Source organism: Coptis chinensis, chromosome 3, assembly GCF_015680905.1.
Source record: "Coptis chinensis isolate HL-2020 chromosome 3, ASM1568090v1, whole genome shotgun sequence".
Classification (NCBI taxonomy): Eukaryota; Viridiplantae; Streptophyta; class Magnoliopsida; order Ranunculales; family Ranunculaceae; genus Coptis; species Coptis chinensis.
In genome coordinates this window covers 118,770,258-118,789,736 of record NC_141458.1, presented here as the reverse complement: position 1 = coordinate 118,789,736, position 19,479 = coordinate 118,770,258, and the positions used below count along the sequence as shown (strand labels likewise).

Below are 19,479 nucleotides of genomic sequence, written 5' to 3'. Positions count from 1 at the left end.
CCATATGGTGTGGGTAATATGGACCAGGAATATAAGGGAGAAATAAGAGTTGGCCTTACGTGTATTCCTGCTGTGGTATTATCATTCTTTTCTCCTATCTTCTTGTTACACGTGTTGCGATTTGAGGATACTGGAATACTGGATACTTATCCAGTTATCCCCCTTCTTAGCTAATTATGCTCTTGTTTCTTATCTTAGGACAGCAACGATACAGAGCAACTCTGAATGGTCCATCAGCAGCTAAGTTTGTGACTTTGTGGAAGCTGGAATACAAGAATATACAAGTGTTCTTTGGAATGACTGGGTGTTAACAGCACGTAGCGGTGAATCAGGTTAAAAGTAGCAATTTGCATACATAAATATATAATCGGGAACGAAAAAATTAACATTACCCATCCCCTAAATCAGACAGAATTTCCAAACCACAATTCAATGCAAAAATAATGAGAAAAGCATATTTCTTTTTGAAGACGAAGTTTAAACAGTACATGAGCATCTATTTGCACATATGTAAGTTTCCTAAACTTCTAGGGGTTCATCTCCCTTCTCTTACAGTCAGCATTCTCTTCCTGCCGTTGTACAACATTATTGGTACTGGCCACTACACTTGCGCTTGTAGACACTGGTGCTTTTGGTTTGTGCAACTGATTGGGTGAGCCTGGTTTCACCATTGACTCGAACTGAAAATAATTATCAGTTTGGCGGAAGTTATCAATGCTAAATCCCGGAAGTTCCAACCTGTTGTTTTGAGAGTGAGCAGAGTTTTGCTGATGTTGGAGGTACTCTTGAACTGCGAGACTGTCTTCTACTGGGATTGCACCTGTAAGAGTCTTGAATGCAAATTCAAGGCTTGGATCTGGCCAAGAATCCCCAAACGGAAATTGGAGATTAGAGCTCACTTGATGTTGAAAGCAATCTTGAACTGTGAAACAGTTCTCCACTGGGATTGCACCTGTGAGAGTCTTGAATGCAAATTCAAGGCTTGGATCTGGCCATGATCCCCCAAAAGGCAATTGGAGAGTGCTTTCCAGCTGATCAGCATTTGTCTCAATTTCAACATTTGCAAGAGTAGCTTGATTGCAAAGTGCCCTTGGCACTTCAAGTTTGGTTGTTTCTTCTTCTCTTCCAACACAAGACACTCCTTGCTTAACATGCTCTTTACCTCTACTTCTGTGAGCAGTGTCCGTCTGCTCTTTGGTTCCAACATGGTATCGCTCTTGCTTGGGAGGTTCTTCACCTGTAGTAGCATGAGACATGGAGATGCCTGCCTTCTCAAACTGAAGCTGGTTGAGCTGCTCGGAATTGGGTTTTTCCTTATCCAATGCCAGGCTAGCTTTAACCTCAGCTAGCCGTTTTGAAACCCGGCGAGGGATATCAAGTTCTTTTTCTTTTCTACCTTTTCTAGATACTCGCTCGGTCTCTCTTTCATGCTCTTCCAGCCTATTCTCTAGCAACAGCTTCTCAGAAGAGGGAACAGTTGTAGGTGGAACTGAAAGAAGCACTTTTTTGGATGCAACCTTCTTCCCTTTCCTTCTATTTGAGCTTTCAGTCTCTAGAGAAGCTAAGGTAACCAACTCAGTGATTTCCCCACCTGCAACACACAAGAAGTTCAAATTAGAAACAAGTGGCTTCTTACAGAATTTTTCACTCAAGAGAGTAAAGGTCAGCTGTTGTTGGAAGCAATTTTGAACTACCAGACCGCCCTCTAGTGGAATTGCACCTGTAAGAGTTTTGAATGCAAATTCAAGGCTTTGATGCCATGAATCCCCAAATGGCAATTGGAGAGTGGATTCCAACTTTTGATCGGCCTTCATTTCAACTTCAAACTCCCCAAGAGGAGCTTGGTCCCAAATTGGCTGTGGCATTCTAAGTTCAGTTGCTTGTTCTTCTCTTCCAATGCAAAATAGTCCTTGCCTATGAGGTTCTTCACCTCTACTTCCATGATATCCCTCTTGCTTGAATGGTTCTTCACCTGTAGTAGCATAAAAAATAGAGTTGCCTTCCTTTTCAGATTCAAGTTGGTTGGGCTGTTCAGAAACTGAACGACTCCGGCTACCTGAAGTGGAGTTCACAGCCAACTTAGCTTCAGTTGGTTGCATAGTTGCTTCCTGACAAATTGAACTAGGGCCTTCTATGTCTGATGTTAGCCTAGCATTAACCTCAGCTAGCCTTTTTGAAACCCGACGAGGGATATCAAGTTCTTTTTTTCTGTCTTTACGTTTTCTAGATCCAACCGGGGGTTTTCTTCCATGCTCTTCCAGCCCATTTTCCAGAAGCGGCTTCTCAGAAGAGGGAACAGTTGTAGGTGGAACTGAAAGAAACGCATTTTCAGTTGCAAACTTCTTCCCGTTCCTTCTAGTCGAGCTTTTGATCTCTAGAGAGGCTATGCTACTGAACTCAGTGATTTCTCCACCTGCACCACACCAAGTTCAAATTAGAAACAAGTGGCTTCTTACAGAATGCTCTCACATGGGAGAGTAGAGGTCAGCCGTTGGAAGAAATTTTGAACTGCCAGACTGTCTTCCACTGGAAATGCACCTGTAAGAGTTTTGAATGCAAATTCAAGGCTGGGATCTGGCCATGAACCCCCAAATGGCAATTGGAGAGTAGATTCCAGCTTTTGATCAGCCTTCGTCTCAATCTCAACCTTCCCATGAGTAGCTTGGTCGTAAACTGGCTCTGGCATTCTATGTCCGGTTGCTTGTTCTTCTATTCCAATGCAGAATAATCCTTGCTTATGAGGTTCTTCACCTCTATTTCCACAAGCAGTTTTTACCTGCTCTTGAGTTCCCACATGACATCCCTCCTCCGAGGGTTCTTCACCTGTAGTAGCAAAAGATATGAAGGTGCCTGCCTTTTCAGATTCGAGTTGGTTGGACTGTTCAGGGACAGAATGACTCTGTCTACCAGAACTGGAGTTCGCAGCCAACTTAGGTTCAGGTGGTTGCATACTTGCTGCCTGACAAGTTGCACTGGGGCTTTCCACGTTCGCTGCAAGCTTAGCATTAACCTCAGCTAGCCTTTTTGAAACCCGACGAGGGATATCAAGTTCTTTTTTATATTTACGGTTTTTAGATCCAAGAGGGGGCTTCCTTTCATGCTCTTCCGCCCCATTCACCAGAAGCTGCTTTTCAGAAGAGGGAACAGTCATAGGTGGAAGTGAAAGAAGCACTTTTTTAGCTGCAACCTTCTTCCCTTTCCTTCTCTTCGAGCTTTCTACCTCTAGAGAGGTTAAGCTACTCAAGTCAGTATTTTCCTCACCTGGAAGAAAGAACAAATTTAAACTATGAGAAGCAACTTGTTACAGAATTCTCTCACTCAGATGCTTCTCCATGAACCTTCAAACTTTTATAAACATAGAAGTTATTGGTACTATATTTCCATTGTCACGAAACGGTGAAAATGATTTCTTACTGAATAGAAGCTCAATAATTAAAAATGACCATTCATCTTGTTCACAACAACAGATGAGGCTTTTATCTTTCCTAAAAGAGAACATGATTTCTATCTTTTTGACTCAGGAATTATCACACACTAATTCAAGGTTGGATGAGAGGCAACTTCATGATTTCATTGAAATTAGCTAATATGATCAAAACCTGCCACCTTAGGACAACCAAAATTAATGATCAATCTAGTCGAGACAGTGTTATGGTGTTACCATGGGTTACTCTCTAATGTAAGCTGCCACATCACATATAAAAAATTCAAGAATATCCTAGAGTAAAAACTATAAACATAAAAGTAACACCACAATGACAAGATTGATACTGTGCTGCAGTAACATTTCTTAGTAGGCTCCATGCAAGATCTCACAAAAAAAAGTACAGAACAGCCAAATCGAACTCAGAATTAGATTAAAGTTAGCCCAAAGTTTAGCACTTTACACTGATCTGAACCATATCCAGAGGGAGATATGCCTCCAGTGGTAGAAGATTCCAGGGCATGTCCATTCTTTACTGCCTCAATGGATATTGTGGTCTGGACAGTAGGAAGGTGTCTCTGTTTTTTGGCTGTAGATGAGGGCTATAAAACAGCACGGAACAAAAGAAAATCAACAATGAAAAGCACAAACTATATTACAACTTACAACCATAATAATCAAACTAAAAAGCAGCTCCTCTAAAACCGGTTGCAGGCATTAAACCTCTGCAACTGTTTTCATCCACACTCAAAGTGATTGAGATGCACGGCACATATCCCGAGGTTGATTGCATATCTCGGGGCACTTTCAACAGTGGAAGACAACAGTTGCAGAGGTTTAATCCCTGCAACCAGTTTTATAGAGGGTGATTTCATCAAGCAAAAGGAGATGGTACACGCAAGGAGGCCAGACAATGTAGCTAAGCAACAAAACCGAAGTCAAAACCAGGTCATATAATAGAAAAACTTACAGATGTTTTCTCATCCATTTGTTCCACATCTTTGAAGTCTCCTTCCTTCGGTTTAAATGCATAGTTCCCAAGCTCACCACTTTTAAGATAGCGCAAAACATCCTTTCTCGAGCGGAAAACGTATCCAGTCATAGGATCAGTGTAGTACTGGCAATTGAAATATGTATATATTCAGTTCAGGTTGACCTATTGTAAGGTAAAATCCTTAAGTATTTTTTATGAATACACCAAATTATGTTATTGGAATACAGAATCCAAATGATGTTACTGTGGAGAAGGTAATACGAAACCAGAAACTAACATGCTGATGAAAAATAGTACATGTGCTAAGCCATTTTTTTTTTTCTTTTTAGATAGTTACAACTTAATTCCCATTGACACTTAAATCCTCCTGTCGTTGTTGAAAGTGCGTTTTGATCCCAAAACCTTGGCCAGTAAGCAACTGGACACCTTCAATACATGTGCATAAACTATATGACAAGAAACTGAAGTAGAGATTAATAAGATCATATTTGTAACAATGATTACCGGGTCGGTTCGAATTCTATCTCCTTTTCTTGTAACCTTTAACTTGACAGTCCATCCAGGTGGCAACCCATCCACACTATCCTTTCTTTCAATTACAACCTAGTAATCAAAAGAATAATCAAGTTTTTTATATCAGCCTACTTAGTATGTATAACTGTAAACAGGTAAAGTTGAATATGTAAAGAAAATGAGAGAGCGATAAACAAACATGTGATTCCGACTGCGTGAGAACGTTTCTTTCCACTTTGGGCCTAGACTTGAGATAACGGGACACCTCTCCCTTGGAGTAGAATTTGCATCCAGTTACTGGAGATATGTAACACTGAGGCAAACACAAACACAAACAGCATACAAAAGTCAGTTTACTGATATACATGTACTTGAAACATGTGAGTGTGTGTCGTAAGATTTATGGTCATACATTACATCCCTTTCAATTTTCAGGGAAACACAAATATCCTACTAATGTCTTCCATTATAATCTACAACTTCCCAAGTGCCCATGCAATCTTAAAAAAACCAGTATACTAACAATTAATTTTTATAATTTAGACATGTAAATTACTAAATTGAGAACTTTGGCGAAGTTTCTCTAAGCTCAAGTGTGTGTGTGTTAAAAAGTACGCAAGTGCACATTCCGAACCATTGCAAAGCATAATTTCGTGAGTACATACTAAATGCTTTCAAAACTAACAGGGTGAAATAATTGTAACGGTCTGATTTCCGTGGTTCGATTAGTAGAATTGAAGAAGATTAAGGGATTATATATGGTGTACTTTTCTATGTATAAAACATAAATAGCAATAATAATATTAATAATAATAATCATAATAAATACCTTGTACTTTTGTCCAACTCTAGTACCAGTCTTTCGGATTTTTAATTCTACTCTCCACCCATATGGTAAGCCTTTTGCTAAATCCTGCATTTCCCTTAAATGTCATAAAAGTGATGAACAAAAAAAAATGTATTAAATGTATAGTTCGGAACAAAGGACTGCATTAATATGGGAAGTGTTTCGAACTCACAGCCATATATTTGGCTCTTGAGCATGTTCCAGTGTTTCTTCTATTACGGGTGTGATTGCTAGTCTTTCCCATTGTGTAAGACAAAGCCCTTGGATATATATGCTTCGGGATGTCAAGTTAAGTTACTTCTGCAATCAACAGAATGGTAAGACTAAGAGTGATACAACGAATCAACTAACATACATCGTGAAAATTATTAAGCTTTGTAACCTTGTTCTATTTATACATCATTCTTAGGTTATTCTTATACCTCACCATCCATTTGTTAAAGATTGTATCAACTTTATACACCTCTTTGCCCTTTCCCGACCATACACATCTCTGATATTTTCCATTATCTGTCTTGTTGTCTATTAGCTCGCTAAATCTATACATCTTTTGGGAAAAAAAGTTTCTTATCTTCATGTGTGTTTCAGGATTACAAGAAAAAAAATGCAAATGATTTGGGGCACAAGTAAAATGGGCTTTACTACCTTAAATAAAACTTAAACATCTGTACAACAATCTAACATTTGAATTTAACTCCTCAGCAGCACCATAAGTCATTCTTTGTTGTTCGAGTTGTATCAAGTAATGTCTAAGTCTAGTCCAACGCCTGCTTGAGGTGAAGGTTGTCAATTAGGTATGCATCACCCTAATCATTTCCAAGATATGTCGAGGGACACTGTTACAATAGAAGGGGAAAAAAATTACTTTGTCAACTGTTGAATCGTAGCTGAACTAACAGATATTTCTTGAAACCTCCAAATCACCAATATACGAACAAATAAGCATTAATTCATCGTGTCTTCTAGACATCGTAAACCTTGGAAAAAGTTATTACAGTCAAGATACAGAAAGATGATACCGAAATCTCCAAGAAAGAATGGTCAACCCAAGAGATGAGATTTGCCTTAAAAAGTTGTCCTTCCGTTAAGGAAAGTCTAAAGAAACCTTTCCATCCCCTCCCCAGTAATACTACTGCCGAAAATAGCGAGCACGAAACAGGCACACCACTAGCAAGCAGCAAGATAACAGACATGGTTATCATATATAGTTCCTTGAAGGCTACTTGTAGATAGTAAGCACACATACATATATCATAGCAAGTAGAGGTTTCATAAACCCTATCCCAGATTGTCCTTCACTGTCATTCTGTCAAGTTAAGTCGAGTAATAGCTGAGCTAATCCATGTGTTTGCTTATAATGTGAAGGCTAGCACCACCACTAATGTTTTTTTTTTTTTATCAAAATCGGGAGTCAAAACTCCATTCTACTAAGAGTATACAAACATTTCGGGAGTCAAAACTCCATTCACTGTCATTCTCTCTCTCTCTCTCTCTATGTCTGTCTTTCTCCCCAAAAGAAAAGATGTATATCTTTATTTTCTTTTATTTCTTCTACTTCAATATATACGATTTCCTTTTAGTTCATTTGAGTAGTTGAAATCACCACGAATGAACATCAATCACTATTTAAGGCTCAAACAACATGGAGAATGATTCTCGTTATCTCTTTAGGAACATGCAGATTGTAACGCACCATTTATAAAACCAGCAAACAGAACATGGTAAAACACTATATATAAAGAATCATTTATTGATGGCAAAACCTATTGAAAAGCTGTACAAAAAAATCATAAAGATCCCTTTTATCCCTTGATAAAGAGTCTTGGTATCCTTTTCAACAATATCACAGTACAATTTCTATAGCACCGAAGCTTTCAACAGATTATTCGCCCTAACGAGTCGAGCAATGATGCTACCAAAATCTCCATAGAGATATTGGTCAACTCAAAAGGTGAACAAAAAAATGTTCATAGGTTCTTTTGGAGATAGAACTTTTCAAAAATATATTAGTGCTCTCAGATTTTCTCATGAGAAGCAATCCTAGCTAGACTTACTCCGGTTTCCTCAATGACAAAGTTGCATTTAACTTCAATATAGCAGAGATAGTAAGACCACATTCATAAAGCTCGAGTTCACAAATGACAGCCGCTGACATTTTCAAAAACAAAAGCAAACAAAAAACAAATGGCTGTGAATGGTTTAATGTTCCTCATAATCATTATATTTTCTAGCTAAGCATGCAGAAGAATTAAAAAAATTAAACGGCACGTGTTAACCGACCGACATAATCACACCACGTATAAGAGCATTACCAATTTATGAACAAAAAGTAATTATAACATCACTAATTTCCATATTTAACATTCTTTCTGCACTTACAAATCTCCAATATTGAGGAATGACACCACTCAATCTGACAAACTTCCTGTTTCTCAAAATGGCCACAAACTTCGAAACAGACAACCAAACTCTCTACTAAGTAACGGTATTAACATTTCTTTGTCGCAATCAAGAAACAACATTCGACATCACTGACACAAATGTCCAAATTCTAAAAAAAAAAAAAACATAACCATTTCTCACATGCAGTAGTTTCCACTTCTAAGGATGCTCATTTCAACTCAAGAATTTCACATATACCTCAAATTTAAAGTACTAATCAACATGCAAACATCAAATTCAAAATTAGAAAGTTCAGAGTCAGTAAAAACACCATCAAACTCAAACTGACTTCTAATAAGAGTTTCAAAAAAATCATTCAGACTGAAAAATCTTAAGCAAACCCATAACTGATCAAACACCTCAAACTACTTTATAAAACGAATCAAAACAATTTCCAACATAATATAACAAATCATGCAAACTCAAATTTACATTTCAGTAACTAAAGTTTCAATATTTATACATGCAAAATCATACCTTTCTATATGTTATGCAAATCTGACGATATTTCGCCGAAAATTTGAGCTACTCTTCCATGATCTGTTACTCCAGCTCAACTTCTCTCTCTGTGTGTGAAAAGAAATAGGATATGATTTATATATAGATAGAGCCCTGGTTGTAAAAAACTAGTGCTTCCAAATCAGACCAAGTGTTCCGACTTCTTCCCAACTGCAATTGCAGAAGCTAGAAACGTGTCGGAATACAGATTCTTCTTTTATTGAAATTATCGTTGTTCATTTGACCATCTGGGTTTTTATTTTCGAAGTGGGGAGAAAATAATGGGGAGTGATGCGGTGGGCAAACTTATTACGTTGGTCAGCGTGTTTAGTGTGGTAGTGTCAAAAGGTTAAACTATTTCTTCTACTCACTTGTTGACGAAAAACCAACGTGATCTTTTTATCGTATCAAAATACTGATCTAATACACTAGTTTCTATATAAATTATGGTGGCCAATTTCCGTGGCAAAAAGGCAAAATTAGATTGAAATAAAGTATTGTGAGAGAATTGACACGTGTGTTATTTTAAAGAGTTTAAGCTCAGAACGCGATATTGGATCATTGCTGTTTGTTAGGTGAGCAGGATGTAATGACGCTTGTAGCCCTGTTGTTGTCCGGTACTGATCTGTTTCTGGCCTGAAATAGTGGAGACCACGTGCTATTTCTTGTGGGTCTAAATGACTTTGGGATAATCTTGTGGTGTTGTTACTGGTGAATTTTTGCGTAACTGCTGCCCGCACTTCGACGTGTCCAAATTAATTCTCTGGTAATAAGAACTTGTTTGTGAAATAGTAATCGAGTATTTCATCTGTCCTTCCTTAGCTAGTTGTTCTTCACTCTACCTGTCTAACCATGACTTCTTCTATTACATTTTTCCAATCATTCCAAACATTTTTCAGTCGGTATTAGGTCTCTTCTAAAGAAACTCGTCTCATTTTATTTTCATTAAAAACAACACTTTCGAAGGAAAAAAAAATTAAAATATCTCAATTCCTAATTTTGTTGATTTTTTAGGTTACAGAGTACAATTTTCTGAGACCTTTTATGACAAACTAGTAACTCTTCTAGCCTTGAGACTCAAAACTATCTTGTGTGCTCCTTAAACCGACGCAAGAGGGTGTAAGGTTGGGCGGGGCGAGATACTTTGGTTTTTGTAATTACAGCCTACATTGGACATCGAGTTTATTACACAACATTTCTACGTGTGTCCGATTGATGTTCTATCCCCAAGCTTCCTTTCTACAAGTTTGAGTTTGTAGACTGGCGTAGCAGATAACATCGAGAAAATAATTTGAGAGCAAATATAATTGATGAAATTCAACAACTCATTCCAATTCCCGTCTTATTCAAAACGTCTTATAAAATATATTTTAAAACAACTAAAAATTGTCGTAAGCTATTTACGTCATACAGTATCATTCTAAGACTACTGGACGTCATAAATCACACTTGTAGACACTTTTAAATTGTGCTTAAATGATAAAAATGGTAATCGTTTATTTGCAGTAAATTTGATTCACCATATACAAGTGAACTTACTATAGACAAGCGAACCATCAAAACAAAACAAAATACATGGTTGTTCTATACTAATCGAGCAATTGACAATTCGACCGTTCAATTAAATTTTGTGACCCATAATATCAGAAAGGGACCTCCAGTCATAATGCCCATATATATTGCCATCAACCCTTGCTGATTATTTTCTTTTGGTTTTTTCTTTTTAACTTTTAGATTTCCAATTAGAGCATTCCCAATGCATGTCAGTATGAAGGGGAATTGAGATTTTTCACCTCCAAATGCTCAAAAACTTTTGTCCAATGCAAATGTGACACTAGGGGTGACTATTTTTCCAAGTTAAAACGATAGTGAAACTTTCAATCGAGATAGTAGTTGAGTTGTGAGCTTAAGATAAAATGTTTTATTCCGACTCGTGTGTTTTTTTAAAATTATTTCGGGATTTTTTTCGGACGGAATGAAACATTCCGTCTCGTATGTTTTTTTTATTTTTTTTTTAACTTCAGACTAGATGTTTCGTTTCGACCGGAACATTTTTCAATTTTTACATTGAATCAATACATCCCGTTTGAGATTAATATTCACCTTTGTAGTGGGCAGTCTCACCTTACTTTTCACCAAAACGGTGGAAAAGAAGAAAAATTGAGCCTACCTAGAGGTGAATATGAGTGAGTGACTTGCATGGAGAATGCTCTTAAAAACATAGTCGAGTGAGCGGAGCTAACGATCTTGCCAAAAGAGGGGGTTATACGGACAAAAACCAAATTGATTGGTTTATGTCTGAGGACATCTCTTATGTTCTTTCTCTTCATCCCTTTCCCTCTCCCTCTCCACGCACTCTAAATCTCCACTCCTCTCTCTCCCTCTCCACTCCTCCCTCTCCACTCACCCTCCACCGTTTAGCAGTATACTAAGTAAGTTACCAAGTTTAGGTTTTGATTTCCATAATTGTCATTGTAATATTCGGTCAACTATAGTATGTGTTGACCATACCAGGTCTCGTATTTCTAATGTGCTGAATTAGGCTGGTAAGCACCGAAGGCTCGACCAATGAAGGCAAGTCGGTCAATTCTTGAGGGCTCCGCACGACCAAAACAGCACCCAAACCCCAGTAGTAAAAAAGGTCAAAAGTCAAAACTGAACCACCTATATATATATAAAGTTATAAACACAACCCTGTCTTTATTCACAAATCCTCAAACATCTCTTTCCTCTTTTTCTTCTCAGTGAGAGAACCCAAAAGAAAAAGAGGAACGAGCAGAACAGAAATTCACTCTATCAACAAAATTCCGGTGATCAATCCCCCTATAAATACAATTGTACATCTTCTAATTTCTCCTTATATAAATTCCTTTATCCGCCTTTTTTATTTTTAATTTAGGGTTTCAAATCAATTTTGAATCTAATCGATAAATCAGTTTGTGTAAATAAAATTATAAACCTAAAATATCTTATAATTACAATTTCATATATTAATAATCTATATTGGTTTTTGTTGAGATGGCATCGTTGCAAGAAAGTTTAAATAAGTTTAAGCAGCAGCAAGGGAAAGTTCAATCAACGCTGACTAGCATTGCATCTCGACCTGGTGCGTCGAGATCGTCAGCGACTAGTACTACTCCGACCACGAACCAATCGCAATCGCGAAGGCCTGTGGCAGTGGTACAAAAGCTCCTAGTCCAGCTGTTAAATTCTCAAATGATACAGAAAGGCTTCAACACATTAACAGTATTAGAAAGTCTCCTGTTGGGGCTCAGATCAAGCGTGTTATTGACCTTCTTTTCGATGTAAGTTTAATCATCCATCTATATGCTATGTTGGGCATTGTTTGTATGGATGTTTGATTGTTGCTAGAAATGTGAATATATATATATATATATATATATATATATATATATATATATATATATATATATATATATATATATATATATAGAGAGAGAGAGAGAGAGGATGTCATCTTGCTTCGAGTTGGGTTGATTGGTTGGAAATGTAGCTCACTAGTTGGCCGTTTTCTGCAGACAAGGAAGGCCTTTACGGCTGAACAAATTAATGAAGCGTGCTACGTTGATATACATAATAACAAGGCTGTGTTTGACAGTTTGAGGAATAACCCTAAAGTGAGATATGAGGGGAAGTACTTCTCTTATAAGGTAAATCTTACTTTTTGACTCATGACACCAAGACTCAACAGAAGAAGATAAACATGATAGTACATCTTCTGTTATTTTTCAAGAATGTTGGGAGTAGTTTGGGTTTGTGATTCTCATGGGCAAATAATGGTGTGGTTTCTTATCATGTTTTCAGTCCAAACATGATTTAAAACACAAGGAAGACCTGCTTCGTCTGGTACGAAAGTTTCCAGAGGGTATTGCGGTCATTGATCTCAAGGATGCATACACTACCATTATGGAGGACTTGCAGGTATATTTTATTGTCAATCTTTGATTTATTGATTTATAACTTTGAGAAAGGAAAATCTCTGGGATTATCTGACATTTGATACCTGTTCACACTCTCTGGCATCATTTTCCTAAAATATATTTTTGACGTATTCCTTGAAGGTTGGTACTTACTTTTATATACTTGAAAGAGTTATCACGCAAACTAAACATCCTGCAAAATAAGCTTTTTAGTTTGCCACGAAGAAGATTGTCTGTATGCTAGTGTAGATTCGTAGAAATGTGGAAAGATTTATGTTCTATACAATCAAAATATATCTAAATTAGGTCCTGGGGAACGGAATCAAGGTTAAGTACTAGAGACTGTACTAGTGTAACATATCTTTTCTAGTGTTAGAGACTGCATGGCCGAGGAGTAATGCTTCAGCTTCAGGGATAGGTTCTTACCTTTTTGCGGCTTGACAGAATTTTATGTTTGCATTGTTTGCAAACTTTGAGCACTTTAGTTTGTCAAGTTCAAAAACGGGGACCTTTGAACACACAGGTTATTCAAGGATACACTGCTCTAGCCATCTCACTACAAGAACAATAAGTATAAAAGATGGGAAGGTTGTGATCTTGCAACTAATCTTAAGGAGGGGTAAATAGATATTGCTGAGGAACAAATTGTGGGTCACCTTTGGTTGTTACTTGCAACAAAACACTAATTCTAACATTTTTCAGTTAAGCCACAAGGCGTTTTTTACCCCCCCTCCTGAATTGTTTTTGTTTTACGTTGCTGATATATTGATCAATTTTGTAGGCTATGAAGGCTGGTGGCCTTATTTGGTTGTTGTCAAATTTTGATTCCCAAGAAGACATTGCATATCCAAATGACCCCAGAGTACTGCTCAAGGTAGATGATGACCTAAAGCAGTTTTTTCGAGGAATTGAGCTGCCCCGTGATATGATTGACATAGAAAAGGACCTCCAGAAGAATGGGATGAAACCTGCAACAAATACAGCCAGGAGGAGGGCTATGGCCCAGGTGCATGGTATTGCGCCCAAGTCCAAGGCCAAGAAGAAGCAGCGAGATATCAGCAAGAGGACCAAATTAACCAATGCTCACCTTCCGGAGCTCTTTCGCAACCTCAATGTGCCCTGATACTTGAAGATGGTCTGCTTTTGGAATATGTGATTTCTTGGGCGTGTTCAGTTTCGAACCTTCTCCCAAAGCATAATTGTTTTGAAGAACCTGTATCAGATCGAAGTAGAACCAATGTAACTTGAAGAAACTCAGAAATTGAACACATCTTCCTTGCTACTTTGTAGCTGAGATTCATTTCCCTAGTCTTTAAGAAAACAATGGTTTTCCCCTCTTCCTCCGTTGGGTAGTACTTGGATCGTTGCTCGTTCAATAAAATAAGAGTAATATTTATTGTTTCTGATAAGGAGACGCTACATCTTCATAAAGTCTTTTCATGAAATCTGTACTCTTGGAAGGTGAACAACTTGAGTGATTTGATCAGAGTCGTTAACATTTTAAGAATTTCATTGGTGCTGATTAATTAAACAAATAATATCCGCCGATCGGATCAAGAAAAGATGCTGGAGACTTGAGCTTCAAGATTGTCAGTTTTTGCCAAACTTTTTTTTCCTTGAAAATCCCGTAAAATCCGACGATCCATTTCAAAAGTGTTTCCTTGTCCACACAATAAAAAGATTTATTTGTATTTTCCCACACTTTTCTCAGCTGTCCAAACTCCACTTATATAACGAACAGATAAAATAAAGAGGGGGACTTCTATATCGCTCTTCAGCACAGAAAGCCATGTCGATTTGCTATAAAACCATAATCTCAATCTCTTCAAAGAAATCTTTCAACTGTGAGCTTCCAGATTCCCCCCACCCTTTTCTGTTTTTCATATTTTGATATATATATTAATGTCATTGATTTTGTTTGTAAATATTATCAGCAATAAAGCCGAATAAATTGCTTTCAAAGAGAGTTGATTCAAGCGGAAACCGTGTTCTTGGACAAATTTGTTCTGATGGTAATCTTCTTTGTCTTTGAAATTGTTCTTGGCTTTGGTTAAGTAAAATAGTTACCTTCAATTAATAGTTTCTACTGCCTTACTTTCAAATGAAAGATGTTGGAAGCAATTGGTTGCCGCGGCGAAATTGTGTCAAAGTGCATTTTTCTAATGGTTGGAGTTCAGGGATTGATTCAGATAGCACTGAGGTCATACGGAAAAGGTGCTCCCCCTCTCTCTTTCGTTCTTTTAATTAAATAATTTTGATTTTTCGTAATCTGAGTCATGACCTACATTTTTCATAGTATTAATCAATTGAACAAATATAGTGATAAGCTATACAGAGTATCCGTGTGATGTTTCAATTATCTTCAACCGCGTTTAGTAACATAAATGGACCAAATACCGCATGAAGTCGACCAACATCCTTAGGTTAGTTAGAAAAATTCTTAAGCTTTGTTCCATAGATTTGTCTCATTGGTTTTCATTGTAGGAATGTTGTGGAACACATTTGTTTGCTGAAAGCAAAGAAAGAGTTATCTGAAGAAGAAGAGAAAGATATGCTAGACTATCTTTATACATTACAGTATCAAATGGGTGGAATAGTTGCAATATCGGTTGGTAAGTTCTAGCATTTGCTGAGTTATTTGTAGTCACACACCCTCTTCTTTTCCGTCTATGTTAGAGTTTTATTAAATGAAGTCAGCACGACTAACTTAAACGACAACTATTGGGCTCAACATTCAAGTAAAAGTAGTCAAATGGATGAATCTTGGGATGGAAAGTAGCAAAGACTCAAAGAGCACATGCCTCTGTTGTTAAATTGCTACTTTGCACATTTATATACTTTCTAAAATGTTCCTTTAACTAGTCTTTTTTTTTTCTGGGTCTTGAAGAAACAGGATCAATGTCTTGATTTATGTGAATAATACAACCTAGCTCAAGGTTTACACTCTCATTGAATTATGATGGATTCATTTGAGTACCAAGTGTGGGATTCTGTAGTTGACTGCACCGATAATTTAGGGACAATCTAAATGTGTTTTGTTTAACAGTATTCTGATATTATTCAAATTGTGTAGGTTGTTTATCTGGTCGAAATCCAGATGGTTATACTCATGCGTTGTACATGCGCTTTCAAAGGAAGGAAGACCTTGCAAAGTTCTATAAAAACTCCTTTTACTTGGGCGTTCTAGAGGACCATGTCATGCCTTACTGTCATGTACGCCTTTAGATGTAATCACCAAACCTCCGGTTCCTTTTTGGTTCATTTATTTTCTAGATTATAATATCATTCGATGCAACTGGTTAGACTCACAGTTAGATGTTTTCTTTCATAGGAATTGGTTTCCGTTGATTACGAATCTGAAGTAGAAGATGACATCCTGCCCATATTCCGGAAAGGAGAGGTTGTGGTTATATACATTTATTACGTGTATAGTTTTCTATGAAAAGCATTACTTTTACACTTTCTTAAGATGAGAATCAAAATGGCATAGTTATAAAAAAAATCTGTAGCTTAAAGCCTAACTTAGATGCATGTATTTTTTTTTAAATCAGTAGTATACCGATTCTTTTAATAGGGCATATTGTTGATAGATGTAATGTTCAATCTTACGTATTCAGTTTATTTCCTTTATGAGTTTCTAATTAGTCAAACTTGCATACCCAAAGATTTAAGTTTTTCTTTTTCTGATGCTGGCTTCAGTTATATTGGTGGAGATGTTGCTTCTAGTAAATAGCTTTTGTTATTATTTTTATTGTAATCTTTCTGAAGGGTCAAATGTTATTGGATGCAGGAATTCAACTATGGTGTTGAGTTCATACTGGTAATTTCAGTTGTTGAGGGTTCACTTGTTGGGTGCATGGAAGATGCTTTGGCTGCTCTTGAAAAGCTGATTGTGGAATTTCCCTCCTTGATTGTACAGGCCACTCAAGGTGTGTTTTAAATGAACAAATATCTAAAATCTCATATAGTTACATTTGGAATTTTTATTTTTGTCTCTTCAGACACTGTGTGTCAAGTTAAAAAAGGACAAAGTTCAGTATACTGCTTTGGAAGTAAGATTAACCACCATACCTCTTGCATATGCTGTGTCGTCTAGGAGAGAGTATCACCTTGCAAGGACATTAAACAGGCCAATGCACCTAAAAATGCAGATTAAGGCATGCTCAAGGAGCAAAGGGTGCTGGGTGTTAGACGCTCGGTCAAGCTCTATAAACTTACACACGCTTAATGAGCATTGTGTTTGCGGCGATGGTTGACATAGGTCTCATGACTTAATCAGCTTAACCATTTGGGTTCAAAGCTGGATTTCCAATTTTATCATCTTGTAATATTATGAAATTTAGTTTGACACGGTTGTCCAGAACTCATACTCCAAAGTTGACAAGACTTGTAGGTGCATTACAAATATTCCTTTTTGCGATACTGTATTCACTGTTATCTAACCCGGTTATATTCATGTGATGTACCAGTACTTGACTTCATATATATGCACTCTATTTCAGGTGCAAATCTAAATCTGAATAGTAGGAAATACACACATGCTGCAGTTCTGCGATTTCGAACATGTGAGCTTTCCTTCTGATCTCTGATAGTGACATGTACTCCTCTCTCTTTCTTCTGCTAACTCACATCCATCTTTGCAGCTGAGGCCTTCGAAATGTTTGTTGGTAGTCAAAATTACAGAGATGTAAGAATATTTCTCCTAAAATCCATTATAGGTTCTAAATTATAGATGAATTCCCAATTAGTAAATATGATGCTGGAATTCTTGATGCCATGACCGAAAGTATTTTAACCAGTCCTTCATTGGAACAGAAACTGACAAGTTTGATTCAGAAAATGGTAGTCATCTTTGTGCGTCAAATGTTTCATAGTGTAGGACTGTAGATATTTTATCAGTCATGTGATCAGCTGATCTGGTTTGTTTATTTGGAAAATACCCATAAATTTAATCGGACTTATGTATGGCTATGTGTATCTTGGAGAATTCTTGTGCATGCTCACGTTTTCACATACTAATACATTGGTAGGGAATCATTGGATAAAATTAGCATTATCTGGATTGTCATATTTCGGGTCACCAAAATGGCTGAAGATTGTTTCTAATCTTTATCTGTGTCCAAGGGATTTGCCAATCTCATTCCTATTTCAGAGATGATTCTTTTCATTATTTGTCTCATATCAGTGATGATATCCTACTCTTCCGGAATTTATAGTCATTCTAGGGGTTTAGTCATCATAATGGTCATTGTTCTATTGTTCTTTTAAAGGCATTAAGTGACTAAAGGTTTGCGAAGGATAGTTGATCTCCTAAAGTTTGTTTTAATTTGATAATGCAGATGTGGATCTCAAAATTTGAGCCAATCACCGAGAAATCATTGGCAGTTCATTTTTCTATTGAACCAGTCGGCACTGAAATAATGTAGTATGGATCGACTGTTATGCTTGATCTCTTCACTTCATATATATATATATATATATGGTTAGTTTTGATATGCTCATCTGAGTTGATTTGCATGGACAAGAAAAAGACTGCTTTAATAGTCTGTTAGTTGTTTTACCACAATTTTTGGATTTACGTACTCCTTGTATGTTTGGCTTCCTTCTTCAGAGTGAAACTGCTTCCTTCTCTCCTGTACATATATCTGCGTGTGTATTTACTTCTAGTAGTTAGTTACATCAGAACAAAAGTGTTTGGTCATTTGTGGCCTCTGTATGTATTGATTAAGTTAATATCTGGACAAACATGCATACACGCCGTACATATGACAATGTGCATCATTGCTGTGTGAACTGTGAAGTCCCTCCAATAATACTAACTTCCCGGAAAGAAATTGAACAATTCAAATCATTTGACTCATTGTCACATGACACTTATTTGACCTACTGATGTGTCAAAGTCCTAATGATTGATTTACATAGAGACATGTGTCCATGTGTATTGCAAGGCAAACAATCCAAATAATAAGTGGCAATAGTAGGTCTGTGTAGTACTATTTCAAACTGAAAACAGTGAGATCTCAAAATAGAAATGAGCGATTTGTGTTTCACTTATTATTAAAATTTTAAGGGTTAACTATTACACCCCTACTAATGAGCCAATTAGGATTTCAGCCACACTAATGGAAAATTAGAGTCTCTCAAAAAAAAAAAAAAAAAAGGGAAAAAAAAGAGTTAACATGAAAAGTTATCACTGAACTTGCATGTATTCTAGCATGAAATTTCTCACTATGCCTCACGCACTGCCTTTTATAAACTTAAGTTCAAATTTCTTTATTAACATATTATATGAATCTTCACAAAAAATTTACTGGATCTATGTTAGACGACTTGCTGGAAGAAAATATTGCCGTTATATTTGCTGTGCCCCTTGAATCGCGTGTGTAAGTAGTGCCGTGTAACTCAAATTTCATTATTCCCTTGATGAACAAGTAACAACTATAAGTATAAATAGAGAGAGCAACAAACATTTACAATCTTTCTTCTCTACTGCATCTACTAGACATCTGGTTCTGAACTCTGCACTAAGTTTGACAATATTTATCCAAAAAACTATATCTTTCATTTTACCTACCACAGCTTCAAATTCGAAAATCCATCAGTTGTGAAGCGGGTTAGGTCCTCCAGGCACAAGTTTACTGGAAGCTCCATATATTTTATCGACATTCTTCTTGCTGGAATTTGCAGAGGGTGGTTTTGCTGATAAACTCCATGTGTTCTGAGACAGCAGTTGAGTTCTCAATCTCGTGTCCGGTGTTTCCCTCAATGTTCTATAGCTGTAGCTACGACTTGAAAACTGACAAACTGAGAGAATGACTAC

At 36.9% G+C, this 19,479-nt stretch overlaps 3 protein-coding genes across 12 annotated transcripts; 2 read left to right on the top strand and 1 right to left on the bottom strand.

Annotated features, from left to right (window-relative positions):
* Window positions 1-441: 441 nt before the first annotated feature.
* LOC147513631 (uncharacterized) lies at window positions 442-9,086 on the bottom strand. Of its 9 annotated transcripts, none has more exons than XM_086596793.1 (12): window positions 8,698-9,086; window positions 6,424-6,614; window positions 5,951-6,078; window positions 5,761-5,844; window positions 5,131-5,244; window positions 4,923-5,021; window positions 4,395-4,541; window positions 3,888-4,026; window positions 2,539-3,261; window positions 2,057-2,413; window positions 1,721-1,972; window positions 442-1,591 (listed from the first exon to the last, which is right to left on the bottom strand). In XM_086596793.1, the coding sequence occupies exons 3-12, from the start codon at window positions 6,020-6,022 to the stop codon at window positions 528-530; spliced, it is 3,051 nt and encodes a 1,016-aa protein (XP_086452919.1). In that variant the 5' UTR covers window positions 6,023-6,078; window positions 6,424-6,614; window positions 8,698-9,086; the 3' UTR covers window positions 442-527. The 9 variants fall into 9 exon arrangements, with proteins under 9 accessions (XP_086452919.1, XP_086452917.1, XP_086452914.1 ...); XM_086596791.1 differs by adding an exon at window positions 7,833-7,926 and having other exon boundaries at window positions 1,721-2,413; window positions 5,761-5,854; window positions 8,698-9,075; XM_086596788.1 differs by adding an exon at window positions 6,843-6,945 and having other exon boundaries at window positions 1,721-2,413; window positions 8,698-9,075.
* A 2,510-nt stretch (window positions 9,087-11,596) lies between these two features.
* On the top strand, window positions 11,597-14,068 carry LOC147513630 (uncharacterized). The gene is given in 5 exon segments (XM_086596785.1): window positions 11,597-11,853; window positions 11,856-12,023; window positions 12,258-12,389; window positions 12,544-12,660; window positions 13,441-14,068. Coding segments are annotated over 5 exon segments (876 nt in total). The 5' UTR covers window positions 11,597-11,736; the 3' UTR covers window positions 13,783-14,068.
* A 231-nt stretch (window positions 14,069-14,299) lies between these two features.
* LOC147513629 (Stress responsive alpha-beta barrel domain protein) lies at window positions 14,300-18,293 on the top strand. 2 transcript variants are annotated; one of them, XM_086596783.1, is made up of 10 exons: window positions 14,300-14,503; window positions 14,594-14,671; window positions 14,768-14,873; window positions 15,144-15,271; window positions 15,733-15,872; window positions 15,991-16,059; window positions 16,450-16,588; window positions 17,162-17,224; window positions 17,303-17,346; window positions 17,999-18,293. In XM_086596783.1, exons 1-10 carry the CDS (start codon window positions 14,449-14,451, stop codon window positions 18,083-18,085), a joined length of 909 nt encoding a protein of 302 aa, XP_086452909.1. In that variant the 5' UTR covers window positions 14,300-14,448; the 3' UTR covers window positions 18,086-18,293. The 2 variants fall into 2 exon arrangements, with proteins under 2 accessions (XP_086452909.1, XP_086452910.1); XM_086596784.1 differs by lacking the exon at window positions 17,303-17,346 and having other exon boundaries at window positions 17,999-18,254.
* Window positions 18,294-19,479: the final 1,186 nt, after the last annotated feature.

What these genes read in the sequence shown, in the direction of transcription:
- LOC147513631 (XM_086596786.1), bottom strand. Translation starts at nt 6,022, where the DNA reads ATGGGAAAGACTAGCAATCACACCCGTAATAGAAGAAACACTGGAACA. An exon ending in AAATGGATGAGAAAACATCT is followed by an intron (nt 4,027 to 4,394) that starts GTAAGTTTTTCT and finishes GCTGTTTTATAG; the next exon opens with CCCTCATCTACAGCCAAAAA. An exon ending in TGCATTCAAAACTCTTACAG is followed by an intron (nt 1,592 to 1,720) that starts GTGCAATTCCAC and finishes TGTGTGTTGCAG; the next exon opens with GTGGGGAAATCACTGAGTTG.
- LOC147513629 (XM_086596783.1), top strand. Translation starts at nt 14,449, where the DNA reads ATGTCGATTTGCTATAAAACCATAATCTCAATCTCTTCAAAGAAATCT. An exon ending in AATAGTTGCAATATCGGTTG is followed by an intron (nt 15,272 to 15,732) that starts GTAAGTTCTAGC and finishes CAAATTGTGTAG; the next exon opens with GTTGTTTATCTGGTCGAAAT. An exon ending in GATTGTACAGGCCACTCAAG is followed by an intron (nt 16,589 to 17,161) that starts GTGTGTTTTAAA and finishes ACTCTATTTCAG; the next exon opens with GTGCAAATCTAAATCTGAAT.